This window comes from Talpa europaea (genome assembly GCF_964194135.1).
Source record: "Talpa europaea genome assembly, chromosome: 4".
Lineage (NCBI taxonomy): Eukaryota > Metazoa > Chordata > Mammalia > Eulipotyphla > Talpidae > Talpa > Talpa europaea.
Window position 1 is genome coordinate 16,301,494 of NC_140070.1, and position 24,984 is coordinate 16,326,477.

The 24,984-nt window shown below is 33.0% G+C and overlaps 1 protein-coding gene across 4 annotated transcripts in view; it reads left to right on the plus strand.

Moving 5' to 3' along the window:
- Positions 1-24,984, plus strand: part of SPOCK3 (SPARC (osteonectin), cwcv and kazal like domains proteoglycan 3) — a gene marked incomplete at both ends in the record, with an annotated part of 299,287 nt that overhangs the window by 197,961 nt on the left and 76,342 nt on the right. For 3 of the 4 annotated variants that reach the window (XM_084231677.1, XM_084231678.1, XM_084231679.1), the window contains 2 exons: positions 2,793-2,913; positions 20,986-21,100. In XM_084231677.1, the coding sequence (XP_084087803.1) occupies positions 2,793-2,913; positions 20,986-21,100 (236 nt within the window). The remainder of the gene's footprint in view (positions 1-2,792; positions 2,914-20,985; positions 21,101-24,984) is intronic. The other variant, XM_084231680.1, reaches the window with a different exon arrangement.

Sequence of the window (24,984 nt, forward strand, 5' to 3'; positions counted from 1 at the left end):
GGAGACCACTTGAAGTCTGTATCTATTACAAGCAATAGAAGTTTATAAACATTCCCTCAACCTTCTTCCTTGTCTCAAAATTTAAAAATAATATATATTGCATAGGGTTCCCAGAATAACAGATAATATTAAAATATATATGTATGTGGTCCATAATAAGACAAGTAATACACCTGATAGTCTAACCTTGAATTTGTGTAAATACTTGGCTCAGTTCCTAAAATAGTGCTTTATGAAAAATTATTGTCTTGAAAGTCAAAAGTAACTTCCTAAAACTTGTTCCAATAAATATGTTTATACATATATATATATATATATTTAACTTGGTGATACAAGGTCAGGTTCGCAAATTATATCATCAGTATGTACTGCCTATGCTTCTAATTTATATTGGGTGCCCTTATGTAAGTATTTTCATTCAAGATTTATATACTCATGGAATGCTTAACATCAAATGATCCATCCTGATCAGGTTTAGCATTGCATAAGTGAAGAAATTAAAATCCCAAGGAGGTTACTGACTTGGTTAATAACACTGTCATGTGTCATGATGAGATATTTTTTCTGTGAACTATTTTATTCTTTTCAAAATCATATAAAACCTAAAACATGAAAGCTTTGTTCAAATTGTATTTCTGATATGCACATTCCTTCCAAAGCATAAATAATGTGTATAACCTGTTATAACAAAATACTTTTTATTCATTATAAGTCCAAAACTGTTTAATGTACCTGAAGACCAAACGATTTGCCTCATTTTATGACTTGTTTTGATTATACAAAGTGAAAGAACAATACAAGGAGAATATTACATTTGTAAAATTTCTCTCTGTTCTGTTTCTGTAACTTATATGACTTAAAGTGGGAGGGAATAATAATATTCCAGTTTTCCCAGTCATTGCTTAAATTCCCATTAGAATCTTGCACCAATTATTTAATTAGTAAGATCAACATGATTATCTCTCTCACTGTATCTCTTATGACATAAACTTTGGTCAGGGAAGGTTTTAAAGTGGTCTCTTGGTAACATTTATAGAACTGAAGTGAAGACAGCATGTTTCGAGCTATAATAGACTTCATGGAAAATCTTTTGTTGGGGGAGAGAAAGAAAAGATAATAAACTTCTTAATACCCACCCACATTTTATCAAAATTTGAAACATATATTTTGAACTTCTTTCCCTGTAATGATTCTTACTATATTTAATAGGCTTTTGTGATGGCCTTTTGTAGGTTTGACTTACTCATGAAAAAAGTGAATAAAAAGGAAACAAGTGTTTCTAGTAAAGCATGTTTTCTCATTCTGATAGACATGAAGTCACTATCCTAAAAAAACAATTTTGATGAATAAGAATGGACACTGTTTTACTAGGGTACTTGTACAAAGTATGTTTGTACATAGATTCTATTTCTCTTGTTCTTATTTTTGTGTCCCTTAATCTCTCTCCCTATAAGTAATTCACATAAATTGTTAGAACAATAAGCTATTTAATCACAGACGATAAAGATACTATTATTCTTAGTGTAGACAGCAGAGAATGGGTTTCTCCTATGTACTAGACCAAAGTCTAGTGGATTCATTGAGAGACATTGCTACACAATAGAAAAAGAATTTGCCATCTAAATATTGGTCATTACAAGAACAGTGTATTTCTTTTTTTTTTAAGCTTTTTTATTTTTTTATTATATTTTTTAAGATTTATTTATTCATTCATACAAGCACTGGCTACAGTAAGAAGCGCAGGAGGGTGAGAGAATTCACCAGAGCCAGAGCGGGGAGCAGAGCAGGCAGAAGGACCAAAGTACACTGCTGAGGGGAGCAGCGGGCGGCAGGAGAGGTCTGCGTGCCATGTGGGACCCTCCTCCGGTGGCCTGGGAGCAGCCGGGGATCGAACCGGTGCTGCAGAAGCTGTGGGCAGCTTCACAACCCAGCGCTCAACTGCTGCGCCACTGGGGAGGCCCAAGAACAGTGTATTTCTTTATTGTGGTTTTCTTTAAAAGTAAACTACTCAATTTCAGACACGTCAGGCACATGTGCATTAGGTGTTTGTTTTCTGAGGTGTGATGCTATTCCTATTGGAATACTAGACTGACCCTTTAGAACGTTTCAGATGTGTGAATACTTATTGTTGAGTAGTTATTGATTGTTTCTGGGGCTATCAAAATCCTAATGTTGCCTCAATGAAAGATAAATAAATAATAAAATGTTCCACAACTAAAATGAAAGGCAAAAAAAAAAAAAGTATAAGTAAATATCTATGCTCTATAGCATCTAACAGAATATTTTTAAGGAATATGGTCTTTATTATGGGAATATCTTTTTTTTTAACAACTTTGTTTTTACATAGAATAACTGGGGTACAGGCCAGAGGTGTGGGAGGGTGAGAGGATTCACCAGAGACAGAGCGGGGAGCAGAACAGGTGGATCTACTGAAATACACTGCTGAGGGGAGCAGAGAGCGAGACAGGAGAGGTCTGCTGTGCCATGTGGGTCACCTCCTGGCCTGGGATGGAACTCGTTCTCCAGTGGCTATGGATTGCTTTAATGTACTGACACTTAACCCCTTGTGCCACCAGGGGGGCCCTATTATGGGAATATCTTTATATATGAAGCAAAACAGTATGACAAAGGACACTGTATGGATTAATACATTGAAAATGAGGGTTCAGTTTACTGATTCTCATTTATCTTCAAGAACCACAGTGATGATAGAGAAAGGACGTGATGCTCATAGAAACTTATTTTTTCAAATAAATGCGCTATGTTGTTGTTGTTTTTTCTTTTTTTAACAGTATGAAAGATGCAGGAGTAGCTCATAAGCAGTGGAGGGGTCCAATATCTACCTGCAAGCCATGCCCCGTGGTCCACCCCAGCCCCGTTTGTGGTTCAGATGGCCATACTTACTCTTCTCAGGTAAAGATAATTATAGTATGAAACACAAATTCATATTTATAAGTGATTGAAAGTATTAATGCTATAATGTGATCATCCTAATGATTTATTTAACTTTTAAAATAATATGTCCTATCTTGCTGGCTTGGAATATGATTCAATGTAAATATGTTTCTCCTCTATAAGAATTTTTTAATGTTTGAAATATAAAGCTGTAAACATATAGAACCCTCAAATATTGAAACCAACTTTACCTTTACTGCTACTATAAAGGGGTCAGAAATGTTATCATGCCGTACAGTAATTGCAATGGTTATTACCATAGCAACAAAAGCAACTACAACCTTTTGAGATCATTATTTCTTTTTTTCTTGTAAGTTACATCCCATATTATCTTTAAGTCTTCAAAAATCTTCCAGTGAATGAGAAAACTAAGATTGGCAAGAAATAGCAAATTTCACATATTTTTCTGATATTGAAGTCAAACTTTGATGTCATTTTTGATTCAATGTTTCTGTTCTCTCCTATACATTATTCTGCTTCCGTATTTGGTGTTCAATATTGGTCAAATATTTGGGAGTTTTGAAAAAATTTACTTAACAAGACCTTGATGAGTTTTCTCTGATTATGTGACAGAAAGGAAAATAGGCTCATGGCCTCTTACCTGAATCTTTGGGACCAGATACATTTATGGGTTTAGATTTTTTAAGTGTATAGTTTAGAAAGGTAACATACCATATCATATAATGTCCTCATTGGAATCTAATTAAATGTATTAACATCTCTTTAAGAAACTGTATGAATGTTCACATTAAATAGGATACCTGAAATAATGTAAAGGAACCTTACCTCACTTCATGTCTGATTTTGCTTACTGCTAAGTTAATTTCAAAACTTTTTGGCTCTCTGAACATTTTATTTTTATAGATAACTCTTTGTCTACCATATTATATCCTAGTAAATATTTTTGTAGATCTTTCACTTACTTTTTTTTTTTTTTGCTAACCTTAGTAAGAGCACCTCAAGGATAAAATAAATTCAGTTAGTAAATATGGGCATAATACTTATGGTTGCTAAGTACTATATGTCCTGAAGCTGCCATGTGTTTATATGCTAAAATTTTAAAGGTGCATGTAGAGATATAAACATTGCTAGGGGAAAAGGTATAGTATAATCAGTCTTCTCAACAAGATGATGATGTTGGTAAATTTATCATCATCCCCCATCTTTGCAAATTTAGAAAATCAATGTTGTAAGCAAAAAGAGAATGAGTCTATCTTTTATTGTTAAATCATACATGATAATGATGTATGAACTATTATGTTGATTTGTTAAATTACAAGGAAGAATGCAGATGGTAATATTCAAACTGGTAGGTTAGAGCTACGTAGGAAGCATTTTAATCCCAATTTTACTTTCTCAACATTGATGGTTAAACAATTTGAGTCAAAGGAGAGATTGGAATTTTTATGAATATCCAACTTAGACTTGTGTCTTAACATTAGAAATAAACATGACAGAAGTATGACTATGTCATATGTTGTATCTAAGATGCCTGGAATGTTAGTCCATCACCTGCACATTAGTCCACCACTTATTTGTGCAGGGTTCTTTGTAAGATGCTCCTTAGAGATAATCCATCCTCCTCACAAAAAAGTTTCACAGGATAAGGGACCAGGAAAAAGACTAATTATAATAAAGTAAAAATCAAAATCAACAGGCAACTATAAACCAGAGACACACTACGGGGATAGGGGAGAAGGAAGTAGGATCAAAACAAGGGGGGTGGGAAGTGTATGGGGATTATAACCACGATGAAAATGCATACATTGTGCAAAACTGAAAAATCATGTAAAATTATATAAATAAAAATAAAATAATTAAAAGAAAAAAAGAACAGATGGATGACCTTGATTGAATATTTGGGACAAACACAGTCACCTACCTTGGAGTGACTACACTTATCACAATTTGACTAATTCACTAATTCACTGTTGTTCTCCTTTGCAGGAGGCACACTGTAAAGTTCTAGTTTACAAATCATATAGATTTATTAATATTGTCAATTAAGCCATTCTAAATAATCCATACCTCTTGGTCTTGACTTGATCAATGGCAAACCTCGCGATAATAAACAAGTGGGGTGTTTGAACCAACCAAAGTTAAAGTTAAGAGCCTGAAGTTTGCAACAGAAGCTGCAATTACCATTCTTCGAATTGATAATCATATTAAACTGGAAAGCAAAGATGATAAGCATGGAGGATATGAAGATGCTGTTCACGCAGGAGCCCTTCATGACTGATTTGTTTTCTCTTTAATGTTAGATGCAATTGTCTCACCCCTTGAGTATTAATATTAAGGTACACCAAGCCAGAAAAAATTAATAACCCATACTTCAATTATTATTTAATACTTCTTTGCATAGACACCACTCTCAGTGAACGACTTATCTATAATAGAAAGACATAAATAGAACATGGTTCAACTGAGTAAGTTTTTAGAAACCTCAAATTGCCATGCTCATTCCTGTTAATTCTAATTTATCAAGATGACTTTTACTGTAGAGAACCAAGCCTAATCTTAAGTGTATGAACTGGCAACAATGTATCTGAGCTACATAAAATAATAGAAACAAATCTTAGCTTGTTAGTACATATATTAAATAATTTTCATTAATAATTTTCATGTTATGGAATTTGAAATTCAAATTAAGGTCCTCATATTTTATTTTGATTTATGTAAGAGAAAATATTGTGCTAGACTATGTAGATACTAATTGTAAACAAAGACCACAGGCAAGATATTGATAAGGCCATTCAATTATTTTTTCAATACCTCCTTTATCCACAGATATGAGCAAGAGTTGGATAGAGAAGTTAGAGGATCTTTCTTCTGGTTCTTGACTCACTAAATATTCTTTGTAGACCAAGAAAACTCTTGACAGGGAAAATTTAACAACTTTTTGAAGCTTGTGTGCATTTGAACTAACAACAATGGTTAGCTCCAAGTTCTAAGCTCAGTATGGTCCATGAAGCTCCTTGCTTGAAGCTTCTAATCCTTCAGTTGAGTAATCCTGGTATAGTAAAGATTGACTATAAAGATTGGATATAATTGTCACTGACTTCTATAAGTCCATAGTATAAAACCCTGCCTCCAAGATGGAAACCAAGTCCTACTCTCCAGACCTTTTTACTCATCTCCCTGTATTTTGAAACCCCTACATTGATAAACAGTTCTTTTTTCTTTTTTTTTCTTTTTACTCCTACAAGTAAAGTCCTACAGGTTTCATTTTAGACCCATAATATTTCCTCATCTCCTCATTACTTTCAGTTCTATTCATAGAGATAAAATTATAAATTATATTTCCACTGAACAACTTAATTGAGGTGACATCATTATAAAGTATAGTAGTTATAAGAGCTGGGAAGAGGTGCAAAAGAGAGTTATTATCAATTATCCAAAACAAGAGTTTAACCAGATGACAATTAGAATATAATTTTGAAAAGTTTATCTCATTATATAATGTGGCCAAATTAAAATGATTATTTTATTAGAATTTAAGTTCTAAACTTGTCAGCTTGTCTTGAAATCCTCAACAGAATATTTATAACAATATATGAAAAGAAAAAGGAACTGGGACAAAACTATGAAAAATAGATTACTTGAATAAATAATGAGAATTTTTTTGATTTTCATGAGAAGCATTTTTCTAACATCTATTTTTTTCTTGTTAAGAAAAGCAATTGACTTTTTAAAAGAGTTTACTTAATCTTTCTTTTAAGAATAACCAATGACTTCTAAATTCTTTCAAATTCAGCAATGCTGGAAAAATCAAAATATGTCTGTTCAAGGTTATTTGAGAGGTAATCATTCCTGAAATTGACACAAAAGATGAAGGTCCTTGTTTCTTTACTTCAGGCAAAATCTATTTTGATTGTATTGTCAATCTTCAGTAAGAACTAGAAATTGTTCTCCAATCCAATATAGCATCTATATTAGAACATGGATATATTTGTCACTGACTTGTGTAAATAGTGAACTACATTCACTGAGCAGAAGTCAATAAATAATATTAATGTTTTAGGACTCAACAGGGCATCCATATATAAGTTCCCTAGGGACAGTACATTGGACTATTTTTGAACTCTATCCTATCATTTTTAGTCATGCAATGCTTGTCAGTTGAACTAAATAATGATAAATTCCTTAAAAATGAGCATTGTTTATAAAAAATTATGTATGTGTGCACATGTATATACCTGCATGTGTGTTTTAAGGGAAGCAAATAAAAAATGTATCTATTGTATACTGGAATTCCAAACTCTGGCTTATAGAGATGCTACTTAAATTGGTCTGATATGGGGTCCTGTAAATTTGAATTTTAAAGGCTTCCCAAGTGATTTTTATATATAGCCATAGTTCAGAACCACCGTTGCATCCCTCCAAGGTTTTGCATTTGAAATCTTAACTATAAGGTTCTTTATTTGTTTATTAAAAAAGAATTTTAACATTATAGGGGGAAACATTTGCTGTCATAATTTGAAAAAAATCCACTTTAAGATTCATTATTGCATTACTGTATTTCAGTCTTTCTTTCCTTTATTTTTTGAGTCATTTATTACTTTCTCTGTATAATAGTTATTAACTCTATCAAGTGTATGTGCATTTTGAAAGTTAGAACATTTCTGACTCCTTTAGACATTTGGTTTGTTGCAACCCATTGATATTTAGTATTTAATTTTCTTATCTGTGTTCCTCTAAATACTTTGCCTGAACTGATATAATTTTATGTTGAAAGGTCAGCTGTCAGAAATGGGTATCTGATGTTCTATTTGAACTGCTTTCAACATCAATTAGGTTTTACTGCTGGCTTTGGAATGGCAACCTGATCAAGATTAAAACTCTAGCATATTATCAGAATCATTGACTGGGATGTACTTCCTACTAAAGCTCTGCACATTAAAGAAAATAATACAAGTGAACTTTATCATAAAATCTCAGATTTAAAGGGAACTCAATGGGCCATCTAGGACTATCTTCTTCACAACACACAAGTCCCTGAGATGATACCATTCTCTGTGAGATAAGTGTCTACATTTATAATTGTCTATAAAGCTTTCCCCTCCTTACAATGATTTGGCTTCCAACACAACCTATTTTTATCCCCTGAAGTATGGATTGTAAAGCACAAAATACATACTCTTTTGTATCCATTTATTAGGAAAAATGATAATTCCTTCATTTTCCATGTACAATGGAGAAAGAAGCTACAAGGCAACCTAAGGGTAGAATATATTTAATTTTTATAAAACTAGTGTTTTATCCCAGTCTTTTAGCATTCTCTCATAAATAAACAAATATTACAGGGATCTTTTTAATATGAAGCTCACCTTCACTGAGCCTGGAATATACAACATTGCTGTCATAGAAACTCAACTATATTTTACATTGATATTTAGTCATACTAAAATTATAGAATTATATATTGATTTATATAAACAAATTTTAGGAGTCAGAATTGTGGAGTGGCAGTTAGCATTAAACTTATTGGACAGAATTTAGAATGTTTGCAGTTATTTATTAGGTGTAAGAATGTGGCATGCTGTGGGTATCAATGATTTCCTTAGAGGTTGATTGAGAACTTCAAGTGTAATTTTATTTTTGTCACCAAAAATATTAATTCAGGAAAAACTAGTTAATACATTCATCTTCTATAAATAGTAAATGTTTAGATTAAATAGAATTATTGACTAAAGGCAAACATGATTTTTTAAGTCAGTTGAATTTGGAGAGTTACAAATAACCACTGAATTATCAAAATCCTTATTTTCTAGGAAAACATTAAACAAAAATAAATTCTAATCTTTTTTTCTATAATCTTGGATATATTTGATATAATATTTTATATGCATGGACTATAACATGTTGAAACTTTAGTTATTTATAATGTTATGTTCATATTATTTTCAAATACACATATGAAAGCAAGGGGAATAATTTGAAGTGATGATTTTTGTTTTTCAAGGAAAAAAGAAAGAAGCAAATTAAGTTTATGCATGAAAATCTATGTGCTACTGATACAAAAAGTTGTGAAAACCAACTTGCTCCTATTACTATTATATATTCTGAAAATTCTTCCACTTTTTAAATTATGAATAGTGTAGTATCTCATTGCTGTGACAATGGAAATTTTTGTCTCGCTCCTAGGTCATTTCACTGAGTAAATCACACTTTGCACTTTAGTATTATATTGAGGAAATTAAACTTCATTTTTATTTTCTTGTATAAAGTACTTTAGAACCATGGCTTACTGAAGGTCTGCACGGTGAACTTTTGAGGGTTAACACTCTAATTAATCTCACCCCGTGCTCTAAATCCTTGTCCTTTCTACTCTGGGAATTTGCTTTATGGATTATTTTATGCCTCTCATTCTTTAAGTATATGTACCAAACCTACCACTAATGCACTTTCAACAACACTTTTCCTTTTATAGGAGCAGAAAGATATTTTATTTTTTTTAATTTGCCCTTCATCTCCTACAATATTACTACACATCATTAATATGATGACTATATTTATTGGAATCACTAAGTAGAGATTGCAGTATTGGACCTTTAAATTTATGGTTGCTCGTTTCTCACTTGTGTGAAACTTTTAATTTCAGAGCAGTGTTTTAAAATTACATTTCTTAGAAAAAATCAAAATCAACAAACAGCTATGAACCAGAGACACACTAGGGGGTGGGGGGGTGGCGGGGAAAGGAGGGATTGGGGTCAAAATAAGGGGGTTGCAATTGTATGGGGAATATAAAAATAAAATTAAAAAAATAAAGAAAGAAATAAAGAAAATTACATTTCTTAGAGATTTTACATGATAAAAATATTCATTCATCAGTTATCTAAGGTTATAACTTTTTCTATTAATTTTTTTCATTCCAGAATATACAAATTAAAGAGAACAGAGGCACAAATAGAGAAAAATAATCTATTTATTTATTTATTTATTTATTTATTTATTTATTTATTTATTGTGTATATATGTATTTGTAGTTACAGCAATGCATATGATTTAGGAATATAGGTTCACACCTTTTGTTAGATGTATGTTACCACACCAGGACTACCACCAAAACACCCATATTCTTTCATCACAGTCTTTGAGCACCCCCGCCCTTATTTCTCCACACTCTTCACTCCCATTCTTGTAGGCTGATTTCTACAGTCTAATTTCTGACGAGATCGGGCGCGTTCAGGGTGGTATGGCCGTAGACTCTACAGTCTAATTTCTAAGATATGTTTTTGGATTAATAACTTCATGTATAAATAAATCTGTCATGTTTTCTTCTAGAAGTTTTAAAGTTTAACTTTTAGTCTTTGATGTATGATATTTATTGATTCCTTTTTGTATATGGTAAGAGGTAGGGGTTGGATATATTTTTTAAAATCTAGCCAACCAGTTGTTGTGGCAGGAGTTGTAGCATTGTATTCCAGTGGGTTGCTTGGTATCTTTGTCAAAAATGAATTGGTTATAAAAATGTAGGTCTGTTTCTGTGGCTCATTTGTTCCAATGAATTATGTGCCTGTCCTTGAATTGGCACCTCACTGCCTAATGACTCTATCTGAATATTAAGTTTTGATTTCAGGTGCTCTAAGGTTGATTTTGTTCAATTGTTTTTTTCAATATTTCTTTACCATTTGCCATTTGCATTTCCATATGAATATTGAATCAGTTTGTCATTTTCTACACAAAGCCAGTATAATGATGACCCAGATTTTTATGAACTATCGATAAATTTGGGAAGAATGGATAGCGATATTGAATATTCAAACCCATCCACTTTGTATATCTCTCCATTTAATTAGTTAGACTTAATTAATGTTTTGTACTTTTCGTAGAAAGGTCAGTTATGCCATGATAAATTTATTTCTAAGTAATTTATCTTTATTAAAGCCATTATAAAATTAATTATTACATTTACTTTTTAAATTGCTTGGTGCTAGTGTACTGAATTAATTTTTCTATACTGACCTTGCATATTGACACCTTGTGAAATTCACTTATTTTCAGTAGTGTTTTGTAGGTGTCTCAAGTTTTCCTATATTTACAATCATCCTCTATAAGAAGAGGAACATGTTTATTTATTTTCTTCTTATGAATGTTACTTCTTTTTCTGGTTACGTTTTCAAATATAATATTTAATGTACCTCTTTTTATATTCCAAATTTAAGAGAAAAGTGTTCAGTATTTTACCTTTTGATATGAACTGATGTATAGGTTTTTACATGCAAAAAAATCCACAGAGCTCTTATTATGTAGAATACATTTGAAGAATTGTGGTGGCTCTATAAAATTAATGTTAATGGCAATTGCTAAAATACTCTAGCAATTATATCAGGTAATGTTCTAAGTATTTTGTGTGTATTAATTTAAACATTAAAACCACCCTAAAGACAGTTTCTAATGTGTCCTGCAACTTATAGATAAATGAGACACAAAGCAACCATTAAGCTGGTATGTCACATGCCAGATTTGGAGCCCAGTTTAGATTTCACAGTTAACCATAGTGCTGCTTATTGTGCAATAAAACTACCAATGATTTCCTGATTGGTGCATTTATCACATGTGGCTCTTACCCTAATGATGTCCTTGGTAACTGTAACTACATGCAACCTTATTGAGAAAATAGAACCATGAACAATGAGGGTGGTTTTAAAAAGCCATATATATTTCAACTCTTCCAAAACTTATAGCAAGATTAATCCATGTATAAATATATCTGTAGCTTGTGCCATTCTTGTTCTACCAGTAGAAGGTAGTCCAGTTGAGTTTCTAGGTATTAAAAATCAATGTAGGGGCCTCCCTGGTGGCACAGGTGGTTGAGCCTAGTGCTGTGAAGCTGTCCGCAGCCTCTGCAGTGCAGGTTCGATACCACCCGGCTGGTGGAGATACCCACATGGTGCAGCAGACCTCTCCTGTCTCGCCCTCTGCTCCCCTCAACAGTGTATTCTGTCAGTCTGCCTGTTTTGTCCCCTGCTCTGTCTCTGGTGAATCCTCTCACCCTCCCACACATCTGGCCTGTACCCCAGTTCTTATATAAATAAACAAACAAACAAACAAATAAATAAATAAATCTTTAAAAAATCAATGCAAATACAACTGTATCTGTATCTCTACTGTCAAAGTCACACAACTTATGCCAACAAAATATATTTTTTTAAGTTATTATTTAGCTTAAGACGGGAAACTCTGTTGGGGGAAGGTGGCATCAGAGGAGGTTCCCTGCTACACTCTCAGTATTAAATTCTAAAATAGTCCAGACAGGCACTGGGCTTAGAGAATCCCATGATTTGTGGAAATGAGAGCACAACTTGGACATTGGAGACCAATACTGACCACAGCGACATAGGAGACACTGAGGAAGTTTAACTCTAAACAATAAAGGTGAGTGTGAGAGGTTCCAAACAAGGAAGAAACCGAGTTCATATGTACATTCCTATTATAGGGCAGTGCCAGGGTGGGCAATCTGCTTAGTGTGCACCTAACCATAAAGACCTATGTGTGAACATGTTGAAGGCACCTCTTTTGGCATTTGAGCCCTTACAGTGAAATTGCAATGGACAGTATATGAAAGTATTGTGGAGAAGTCGCATAGAAAGTGTTGTCTGCAGACTGCAAAGATAGGCCTGAAACCCAGAGAGAAGGGCTATCCATGGTACCACAGGCACAAGCTGTCTCCTGCTCTGCCTACAATACTCACTAGCTACAGACCCTTCCAAGACACTCTCCCACCCCCAGAAGAGGGAGCTACTGATTAGTTCTCCTTGATATATAGTGCCATCTACTGGAAAAGTGGCAGCTATGCACACTTAAGACATGAATAAATTATAACTTAAAAATATATATAACTGGGCCTCCTGGTCGTTGAGCGCTGGGTTGCAAAGCTGCCCACACCCTCTGCAGCACTGGTTCGATTCCCCGCTGCTCCCCGGCCACCGGAAGAGGGTCCCGCATGGTGCGCAGACCTCTCCTGCCGCCCGCTGCTCCCCTCAGCAGTGTACTTCGGTCCTTCTGCCTGCTCTGCTCCCCGCTCTGGCTCTGGTGTATTCTCTCACCCTCCTGCGCTTCTGACTGTGCCCAGTGCTTGTATAAATAAATAAAAATCTTAAAATATATATATATATATATATATAACTAATAATGAGGAGATAATGGGAACTTACAATTTGGCAGCTTGAGTCCTGGAAAGTACTTCACCACACAGAGAAAACTAATTTCTAGAAAACCACCACAAAGACATGGAAGTTCTTTCTTCCTATCAGATACAGAGCTCAAAATTGCCATAATAAAGAAATTAAAATAAATGGAAGAAAACACAGAGAAGTCGATGAAAGATATACTAGAAAACTGAGAAAAATGAATGTCTTATGAAATTAAATTAATAAACATATGATGAAAATAGAAGCTTTCAATCGGAAAATAATGGAGATGAAAGATGCAAAAACATCAATAGAAGAGATTAAAAATTCTAGAGAAAGCTATGGATGAAGAATAGACAAATGGAAGATTGAATCAGTGGCCTTGAAGGATGATAAAGAACAAAGAATTCAGGTGGGATAAGATAGCTATGAAGAAAAAAAAATGGAGAAGCACTTCAAAGTTATCCCATTCTATGAGAAAAAGCAATATAAGAATTGGTTGACCCAGAAGGCTAAGAGAGAGAGAGAGAGAAGGAAACAGAGAACTGATTTAAGAAATAATAGAGAAAAACTTCCTAAACCTAAAGAAGGAACAAAATATAGACTATAAAATTAATGGAACCTGGTCACGTTAATTTAATGGACACCTGAAGCAAGACACAGAATTGTGACATTTTCAAGAGTCAAAACTAAGAAATAATATTGAAGCTGACTAGGGGGAATAAGCAGATAACCTGTGAGAGAACCATGATCAGCCTTACATCAGACTTCTTTGAAGAAACTATGAGCAAGGAGAGAATGGAATTACATGATCAGAATCCTTACATAGCAACTAAGAATATTTCATCCTTTTTAAGGGAGAAATAAAGGCTTTCTCAAACAAGCAGAAGCCGAAGGAGTTTGCAAATGCAAACCTTCTCTCCAAGAAATGTGGAAAGAAGCTTTTGTATATAGAAGAGAAGAATACCCCTCCATCCTCACCCTCACACACAAACTGAATAAGGGAATGGATAGAATCACTAAATAAAGGGCAAAATGGTAGACTCAGACTTTCATATGTTAATAATCACCCTAAATATAACAGACTGAACTCTCCTTATCAAAAACGCTGTGGATGGTTGGATCACAGAAAGGAATCCACCTTTCTGCTGTCTGCTTGGAACTCATCTGAGCTCTAAACATAGACTCAGAATAAAGGGTTGGAAAGTAATTCTACAAGCAAATGGGATCTAAATGAAGGCAGAGACAGTCATATTAATATCAGATAAGATAGATTTCCAGCAAAGAAGGATAACAAACGACAAAGATGGACACTGTATAATGATAAAGGGACTAGTACATCAGGAAGACATGGTACTCATCAATATATACTTCATTAAACAAGGGAAGGATATAAAAGCAATCCAAATTGGGAAAGTAGGAGTAAAGCTATCATCATTCACAAACAGAATGTTAATATACATAAACAACTCTAAACACTACACTAAAATACTAATTGAAACAATAAATCAGTTCTGCAAAGTTACAGATTACAAAATCAATATACAAAAGTCAATTCCCTTCCTATATGCAAACAATGAGCTAGAATAGGAAGAAATCAGGAAAACAATCCTGTTTATAATTGCATCAAAAAGAATGAAATACCTAGGAGCAAACCTAACATGAAGCGAAGGACCTTTATAATGAAAACTATGACATTGTTAAAAGAAATAGCCAACACACCGAAGTTGAAAATATTCCCTGCTCATGGATTGAAAAAATTATCATTGTCAAAATGGCCATCTTACCTAAGTAACAAACAGATTTAATGTAATGCCTTTCAAAGTTTCAATGGCATTTTTGTAAGATATAGAACAAACCTAACTGAAATTCATATGAAACCGCAAGTGCCCCTGAATAGCCAAACCAATCCTGACAAAAATGAGAAAGAATGGCAGTATCACAACCCCACATTTCAAACTATACTACAAAGTTATAATAATCAAAACACCATGGTACTGGCATATGAACAAGCAGAGACCAACATACTAGAATTGAAATAACCCATATATCTATGACAAAGGAGCCAGGAATATACATTGGAATAAAGAAAGCCTCTTCAATAAATGGTGTCCAGAAAACTGGCCAGCCACATGCAAACAAAATAAATAAAGGCCTTGGATATAGGACCTGAAACTATAACATATGTATAAGAAAGTACAGAGAGAACCGACCAAACATAGGCCTCAAGGTTATCTTTGTGGATTCAGTTTCAACAGTAAGGAAAATAAGATGATTTAAACAATTTGGACTATATCCAACAAATGTTTCTGTACAATGAAAACAAAAGACACACTACTAAAAATGGGAGAAAATATTTCCACACCATACATCTGACTCACACTTTTATCCATGATCTACAAAGAACACATACAACCCAATAAAAACAAATGCCCCAATCAAAAATGGACAGAAGGGACAAATAAGCATTTCTCCAAGGAAGACATATGGATGGCCAACAGGCACATTGAAAAATTCTCAAAAATGACAGTCAGGGAAATGCAATGAACACCATAGTGAGATACCACCTCACTTCTATGAGAATGACTCAGATAAAAAAGATCAGTATTAGTCAGTTTTGGCAAGGATTTTGAGAAAAAGGAACCCTCTTAACCTGTTGGGAATGTAGACTGGTCCATTCCCTCTGGAACATACTGTGAGATTTCTCAAAATATTAAAAATGAACCTACCATATCACCCAGCAATTTCACTCCTGAGTATCTACAAAGAATTAAAAACACTGTTTTCCAAGAGATACATGCACGCTTACATTCATCCCAACACATTTACAATAACCAAATTATGGATACTGTCTCTGTACCCAAAAAGAGATGAATGGATCAGGAACATGGGATAACTACACACCATGGACTATTAGTCAATGATAAAAATGCCTTGCCATTTGTGATAATACAGATGAACTGGAGGGGAATATGCTAAATGGAATATGTCAGAAGGAGAAAGACAAATATCAGATGGTGTCACTTATATGTGGAAAATAGAAAAACATAGCAAAGGGTCAAATAAAACCAACGATAATAAACCTTAGAACAGCATAAAAGTAATATAAAAATGTTTTAATATAGTATGTGTAATTATATAATTAGTGATGCACTTGTATCAATATGGATAATAGTAATAGAACGTGGTTTTAAAATAAATACAGTAAGAATTTCATTTTTCTACACAGAGAAAAAAATGAGTACAACAAATAATATACCTGTGCATATTTGCATTCTAATCATAAATTATGGCATGAACACAGTAGAATGTGACTGTTATATCAGTACATTACCTATTTTCCCCAATATCTCTTCTGTACTCAATGAAGTCTACATTTTTATGTCTTCTGATCTCCCTGTACCTTAAGTGCTCATACGGAGGAAATTGGTCTTTTTATGTGGATTGACAGTGAATTAAGTATGCTATTGCATTTGAAGCAAGCCAATTAAATGAACGCTACCTGAAACTATGTGGCAAGTAAATTATAACATAGAAACTAGGGGAGACAGGAAACTGCCAGTAGGTAGAATCAGGAAATATGATGATGAATACCTATGACACCATGCTGTAGCAGGCTTCAGATGAAAGCATAGAGGTGTAGATGGTTTAGAGAGCCTCTAGACAGCTGTGCTGCCAGTCCATAGAAAGTGAGCATGTTTCTGTCTTGAGCAACTAAGAATCTGAAAAGCAACATTTGTCTATGAATAGATTTGGGTAATAATTACATTTATATGGGATGTTATTTGTATTTTTAAACCTGCTGTCTCCTAGATCTGGGATTTTGGAATACACTGCCTCAGAGCAGAGGACAGGGAAGCCTGCAGGGTAAGAAATAGAATTTAAGGAATTCCAATTATTCAGTTCCCCTTGCATTGGATGGTCCAACACATATTCTCTCTGTAACAATGAATCAGGATTCCAGATTCCTCAGGACTCTCCGGATTTTATCCTGCCAAACTTTTGTTCACACACAAATAAATGAATAAAAATAGAAGGAACACTCTAATACAACACAAATAAACCATCCACCACTTTGAGGTCCTTAGAGTCTTGTCTCTTGTTAGCTGAATTTAACCTCTGTCCTGAATCTTTCATCTCCTTGTGTGTTCTTTTAAATGTATTCCACCTTCTTACCCTCTTTAAAAAAAAAATAAACTCCCATTTATATTTGTAAAAGTAATTTCTTTTTAAATGTCATCCTCATTTTTAGGAGAACTTGGTTTCAAGGCCTATATTCATCTATTTTGAAATTATTTTCAACCACTTCTGCATCATTGTGGAAAGTTCAATGACTTGCTGTCTCTTACAGCTAACATTATATACTAAGAAAAATAATGAAAATATAAATAAATTAATAATAAATTAAAATATTTCATTAATCTTCTGCATTATAGCAAGCCTCAAGAAAATGTTTTCATAGGTATTATTTTAATTGAAGCTATTACTGGTCATTGAAAGCAATATTGGTCTGAAATCACTTAAACAAGAATTATAGTTTGATAGCAAAATTCAGAAAATATGTAAGAATGAAGTGATAGTAAAATAAGGATGATATTCTCTCAGTTTTTAATTTTTCAAAATTTATTATGGGATTTTGAGGTCTAGAGTTGCTGTTTACATCCATGGCATACCAAAGAGGAAAATCCATGCATGAGATCACATTATGTACACAATCATAATATAAGAGACATTAGATTATATTCTTCCCCTCATTACAAATATTCTTATAACTCAACTATTGATAAATAAATCAGTCATATGAAAACATTAAGATTTACTTTAATATCCCTACACTCACAATCTTGACAGAGGTAAAGGGATCACAATCCTGACATTCTAGAATTACTTTGGATTAAATTGAGTTTAAGGCAGATGTAATCCAGCAATCCCAAGTACATCCAAATGTTCTTCAAAGGGAAACCATCCAAAAGCCATTACTGCCTCCAGTTCTGGGTCCATAGTCATTTGTTAAGTTTTCTCCTTGGCATGTTTTAATGTTGCACTCCAAGCTATTCCAAGCTCTTTGCCTAATGAGAAGTTTCTGTTAGGTATATTGAGATGTGTTAAAAAAAAAAAATCTGGAATAATTCCTGTTTAGAAAACTGGTGATATAATATACAAAGAATATACTCTTTTTTAATTTTTTTAAGATTTATTTTATTTATACAAGAACTGGAGTATAGACCAGAGGTGCGGGGGGTGAGAGGATGCACCAGAGACAGAGTGGGGAGAAGAACAGGCAGACTGACTGAAATACACTGCTGAGGGGAGCAGCAGGCGAGGCAGGAGAGGTCTGCTGTACCATGTGGGTGTCTCCCTGGCCAGCCGGGATCGAACCTGTGCTGAAGAGGCTGCAGACAGCTTCACAGCACTGCGCTTAACCCACTGTGCCACCAGGGAGGCCCAGAATTTCCTCTTTTTAAAGAGAATGAGTTCACTAAGAAGAGGGCTCAGTGGCAACAAACGTGTCTTCAGATGTCCTCAGGGGAGCAAAAGCGCCTACCGCAGCTGAGAATCACTGATTTAAGCTGTCTACCACAGCCATGATGCCTGTATCTTGAAAACCTGTAACAACACCTAGTCCCAGAGTTTCTTGACCTGATGGCTGGGGGACTTTTCTGTGAGCAGTTCAGATTTCTTACTGCTCTTTTCTTTGAGGTGTGGGATCATACTTTATCCTTTGATCTTGTTATTAAGCAAATGATTTTAACTTACTTTCCCTGACAGGTGTCAAGGTTAAATATTGAAAAATCATTCTGCAGGATTTTTTTTTTTCACAATACCTCAAGTGTTCTCAAACTTAGGGTCTTAATCAAAAATGTATTAATCATGTCTTTCTCTACAGTATTTGCATTTTTTGGTAATTATAGACTAATGAGTATGCCCTTTATGTGATATTTTAGCTCACTTATACCTTTATAAATATTTCAGTTTTGTGATAATTAAGTAAATTGAATGTAATTAATTAGAAATGCAATCAGTGGATATAGTTAGGAACTACTCTAATGTAGTACTTTTAATGTCCTAATATTCTTTTAATAAAATTCTTCATGAAGATTTTTTTCTTTTTTCAAAATCAGTCCCTAAGTAAATAAACTAAATAGTTTTCTGATTAAAGAAAGTTCAATTCATATAACAAGTGAGGTATATTTGCTATTCATTTGATTTTGTTGCTCTTTACAGGAATTCATACAGAAAGTGTTCAGCAGAGTCATTCTGAAAGAAATCATTTCATTTATATAGTAACTCTTTTGGAAAACTAAGTTTATTATGCAAATCTCAAGTTTTGAAATATTTAATTATAATTATGTCAAAGAAAATTAGCTAAGAGGTGAAACTTTTTGATGAAAAGTAAACAAAGATTGTGTGCTTTATTGAAAATTATTTTAATGAGTGATATTATAATCAACTTTTGAGCAGAAAGTATGTGATCGCTCTTTTTAATAGACTAACAGCTCATGTATTTTCATTGTTCAACTATTTTTCAGACTTCCATTTTCTTAGAATAAAAGATTACTGCTAAAATGTGTCACATTTAAAATAGAAATGAATATGGCATAACATACCTTTGAAAGGTGTTACCATATTTTCAAATTTTAAAATTCAATATTAACTTTAAGAAACTGACTATGAACATTTCCTGCTTGTACATCACTTTCAATTGCTCTGAACTTTGGAATTATGTTATAAATTATGTTAGAATTTTCTTCTGACCAGATCCAAGGTTCTGTAACATTTTTTAAAGAAGTTAAAGAAGATAATATTAAATTTAAATTCTCAAAGTTTTATAAAACTTTTTTGTTTTTTATTAAAGCACTCATATTTTCTTAAGTTTTTCTGCTTTAGCTATTGGGATTTTTTTGATTAGATTTAAAATTCATTGTGATTTTACATGAAAAAATATTTTTCCATTTATTGAAACATTGAATAATAAAAATAAAGATGCCCTTTGATTAGATTATCCCTCAAGAAGTTCCACTAAACCACTACAAATATATTCCTAGGGTAATACATTTTGATCACTTGTGGCAGGGCTAGTTAGAATTTTTCCTGCCCGTTATTGAGTTATTGGACAAAGAAAAAAATATTGTACAGATGTGAGTAATTTGATTTGCCAGTGGGTGTATTCAGTGCTTCTTGATATCAGATGAAGCTGAATTAAATTAGTCATTGGTGCATTTGTCGATTGGAGCCTGAAAGTCTGGCCTATTTAATTTTAAAATAATTTGTACTGAGTAAATTATGTACATAAGCACTAAAGAAATCACATTACTTCAGAATTAGCAAGATCTATTTCTTTTAGAGTAGGAAGATAATTATCTCTCAAAAGATGGCTTAGATTTACAATTTTTTAATCAAGTCAAATATGCAGTAATAAAATATTAAGAATGAGTTAAGGATACTCAGGCTTAAAAGTTTATAAAGAGTAATAATTGTGAAGAAAATCAAACAAAAATAAACATTAAGAAAACCTTACATACCACGATAATTTGGGTTATTTGATTTTAACTTTATATAAATTTTGTTAACATTTATTCAGAACCTGGTCCGTGGTAGCTACTCCTCTGGGAAAACTGGCTGATTTGTAAAACTCTAGGTTCAGTGTTGTCCCAATTATTCACATGGAAAAATTGCAGTTGAGAAGACTAAAGAAGCTAACCCCAAATTCCACATTTAGGAATTGACAGTGTAAGATTTGAATTCAGATATAATGTGCAGATATAATGTTTTATAACATTCTTTTATCTTTTTATATAGTGTGTGCAACAGAATTGCCAATGTACTATTGTCACTCTTGACTTTCTATCGATACAGCTAAATGTATTTAAATTACTCTTTTTCTTTTTTTGTACAGTGCAAGCTAGAATATCAGACATGTGTCTTAGGAAAACAGATCTCAGTCAAATGTGCAGGACGCTGTCCATGCCCTTCTGATAAGTCCACAGGTACAAGCAGAAATGTTAAGAGAGGTATGTGAATATTTATAGCTTTACATTCACTCCTGCTATTTGGATGTGTTGCAGTAAATGCTGTCATTAAATATGCAATGAAGTTTACTAATAATAATTATGTTGTAGGTGAAGCTTTTTGTTATTTGTTTTTTTCTGTTAGCCTAAATTATAGTAAGTAGTGATTTGTTTTCCTATAGGTTTCAATTTATATTAGTAGTAATAGCTGGGTTTTGCTTTTCTATATATTCACTGTGTACAAGATATCTAAAACAATACACATTTACTGTGTTTTAAATGTGCTTTACTTCTATATGATACATATATAGTTTATATAAATTTTCCTACTAAATAATTTTATAAATTGAACTTTCTTTTGATTCGATCTAGAGTTTTTACCATTTTTAAATTTGTTTGGTGGTTAATAAGATAATGGCATGCATTTAATACTTTGTGTGTCAACAAATAATTTCACATTTCCTAGATTATTTATTGTAGGACACTTGGTATTATTATTATTTTATTTTTGATATTGTTTATGACTTTAACGTATCTCCTTGGTTCTAGTAAGTTCCTCACAGCTATAAAGAAGGAAATACAAGGAGTAGATTTTTTAAAAAGTCAAAGGCTATTGTATAAATACTATCATCATTTATTATATAATTTATAGCCATCTGAATCTTGTAATTTAACAATTATTATACTGGGTTCTTAAGGTAGAGAATTTGTTTATGGAAAAATATGAACCATCAATATGCCTTTAGGGGAAAGAAATCTTAATTAAAATCAAGTTAATTTAATGTAGGCTATGTATTTACTATTGTTATATTTAAGATAATTTAAAATTTAAAAAAAGAACCTATGGTATCAACTTTAATAATGCAATTAGTCAATTTTATTTTTCAAAAATAAATAATAACTCCAAAAGTAATATAATTATTTCTCAAATTATTGGTAAGCTATTGCTCAACTGATAGAAAATGTAAAAACAGACACTAACTGGTGGAGGAAAGCTTCTAAACTACCTACTAAGAGTCATCCTTAGTGCCTCTCACCAGCCTAGAGCCAGCTTCAGAGCTTGGTTTTTCTGGAACTCCCACCAACACTTGTCCAGTCCACTCCCTACACCATAGGTTAATAGGAATGCTCAATAAGACCTTGAATGCATTAATCAATCCCAATATAATTAAAAGCTAAATATAGTTTTCTTTTCACTGAAGTACTGTGATATCTTTGCTTTTCTCATCTCCACTCTGTATTCACACAATTGAATACATTTTTCTGTGAATGTTTCTTGAGGTATGAAGTAAATCTTATTCAAGTAAATCAATATCCATGTCCCAATCTTTGCATTGGAGATTATTGAGAACACCATTTGAGAAGGAACAGTCAACATATGTGTATACCTTTAGCAGATAATACTTTATCCAGATTTCTTTTCAATTAAATTGTCTGCTTTTAAACTATTGGATGAGAAAATATGTTAGATGTAGTATCAATTTATCATAACCTCCAATAAACTATGAAAGGAACTCAATAGGCATTAAATATGGACAGTAACACATCTAGAAAGTGGGTCCCTTGTGAATAAACAATAATTATGTTTCATGTTGTTCACATTCTCTGTACAATGTTTACATTAATATGTCAAGAAGGAAACTTTTCTTAAAGTCCTATCATCAGGGGATAAAGATCATTTGTGTTCAATTGTGCATAGAATGAGAAGCAAGAAGAATCTAAACTAATCCTGTTCTGATGGATTGTCAGAGCCAAGCAAGTACAAGATTTTGCTAACTGTTGTGAAAAAGCAGTACAAAAAAAATCGTGAATGTCATTTCTACACAGTGCGAAAGGCCAACAGACATGGGAAATGCAAAACTTAGTTCAGTACCATATCTAATCTTTGAAATGGCATTTACATTGGAAGCATGCCTTCAGTAGTACAGTATAGGAAATTCTACTTACTGACATCTCTGTTTTAGAAAGTGTGAGGAAGACAGTATCAACAATGGAATATTTCTTAAATCTTTCTGATTTCTTACACTTAAAGCCAAATTGACATCATAGAATGTTTACATTATGTTCAAAGCAGAATGAATTGTTTTAAATGACTTGAAACATATGAAAACTAATGAATATGCATGTATATTTATGTAGTAGGGAAAATAAAGTTTTCCTGTTTGCAATTCAGTAATAGGTGTGCTTCATTTGGTCACTTATGAAGAAAAATAGGTAATTTGCATTTTTTTCAATGGGATGCATTTGGGTGGCTATTTCAGTAGTTTAGAAAGAAGGCAGTTAGATCCTAGCAAGAAAAGTGGATGTGAAAATAAGAGAAGAAATTGAGCTAGAATAATACTACTGAGGATTTACAAAGCTGAAACCAGCTGTATGTGATGGGCAGGAAAAGGAATATGTCAAAGATAATTTTGAGTTTAGTGATCTGGATGAACTATAGGAGGCTACTAAAAATATCAGTTTATTTTTCCTGGTCCTATGATTTATATTTCTTCTATCTCTCATCTGAATTATTTTTTGTACAACTTACAGTTCCTTTTATCAGAAGCTGAGAATTATGTAACTTACCATTTATGTCTCATTTTCTGAGGGTGTCAAAATTAGATTCTCAATCACAGTAACTCCACTCGCCCTTCATTTGACTATGTGTGTGCGATTGTGTGTTTTAACCCTTTACAGAATTTTCTTTTTATGTATTTTGTTATCCTATGGAGTAGTATTACTTGTTGGTTAAGAGGACAGCTTTTAGAATTCCATTTCAGCGCCAGTTGTGTGGCCTTTGGCGATATATTTAAATATTTGAGTCTCAGTTTTCTTCATGTGTAAATCCAAAATATTTAAAGCCCTAAGATTTATGGGTGCATTTCCTCAAGTTAAGCCATCTTTGTATCCCTACTTCATATTAATTGATGATGCTTATAATATGCTGTTAAATACCAATAAATTATTGATCTTTGTCCTATATTAAGTAAGATTTGTACTTTTATTTTTTATACTATCTTTCATCAGTTTGGGTTTCAGAAAATTGGAGCATTTTCATTATTGTTATAGTAAATAGTTTTATATACTTTGAAAAATATCCATGCACTGGGAGTTTGAAATAGTTGAACATAACTCTTAAGCCTGAGTTACTAGTTATTTTCTCTGATAAATCTTTGATAAATTTTTACATTTTTGTTGTGACTAGCAGTTGCATAGTGTATGTGTGTAGCTTTTTAATACAATTGTATTAATATATGCTTTATCAAATAAAAATCTGCTTATTTAAAATTTAAATGCATTATATAAAATTTTGTATGATGCTACTTTTATAATTGAAAGTCCTCTACAGATCAGAAAAGTTACGGTGATCTGACTACAACTCTGAACACATTTGTTAATGCCTATACATTCATTCCTTCATTGTGTTTGCAATTATAATTTTATGGAGTTAATATAGTAACTCCTTAAATTCTTAAGTACTTAGTTTTTTTGCTAATTAGCTTACATCAGAATATGGGCATAATCAAACTGGCATTATAGGACAAGAAATGTTAGAAGAGGGCCTCCCTGGTGGCTCAGTAGTTGAGCTCTGGGTTGCGAAGCTGCCCGCGGCCTCTGTGGCCCCAGTTCGATCCCCGGATGCTCCCCGGCCACCAGAGGAGGGTCCCACATGGCGCGCAGACCTCTCCTGCCGCCCACTGCTCCCCTCAGCAGTGTACTTTGGTCCTTCTGCCTGCTCTGCTCTCTGATCTGGCTCTGTGAATTCTCTCACCCTCCCGCACTTCTGATTGTACCCAGTGCTTGTATAAATAAATAAAAATAAATCTTAAAAGAAAAAAAGAAACGTTAGAAGAAAGCTGTTTTGATTTATGTGCTGTCACCAAAAATGACAGCATTTTTAGGGG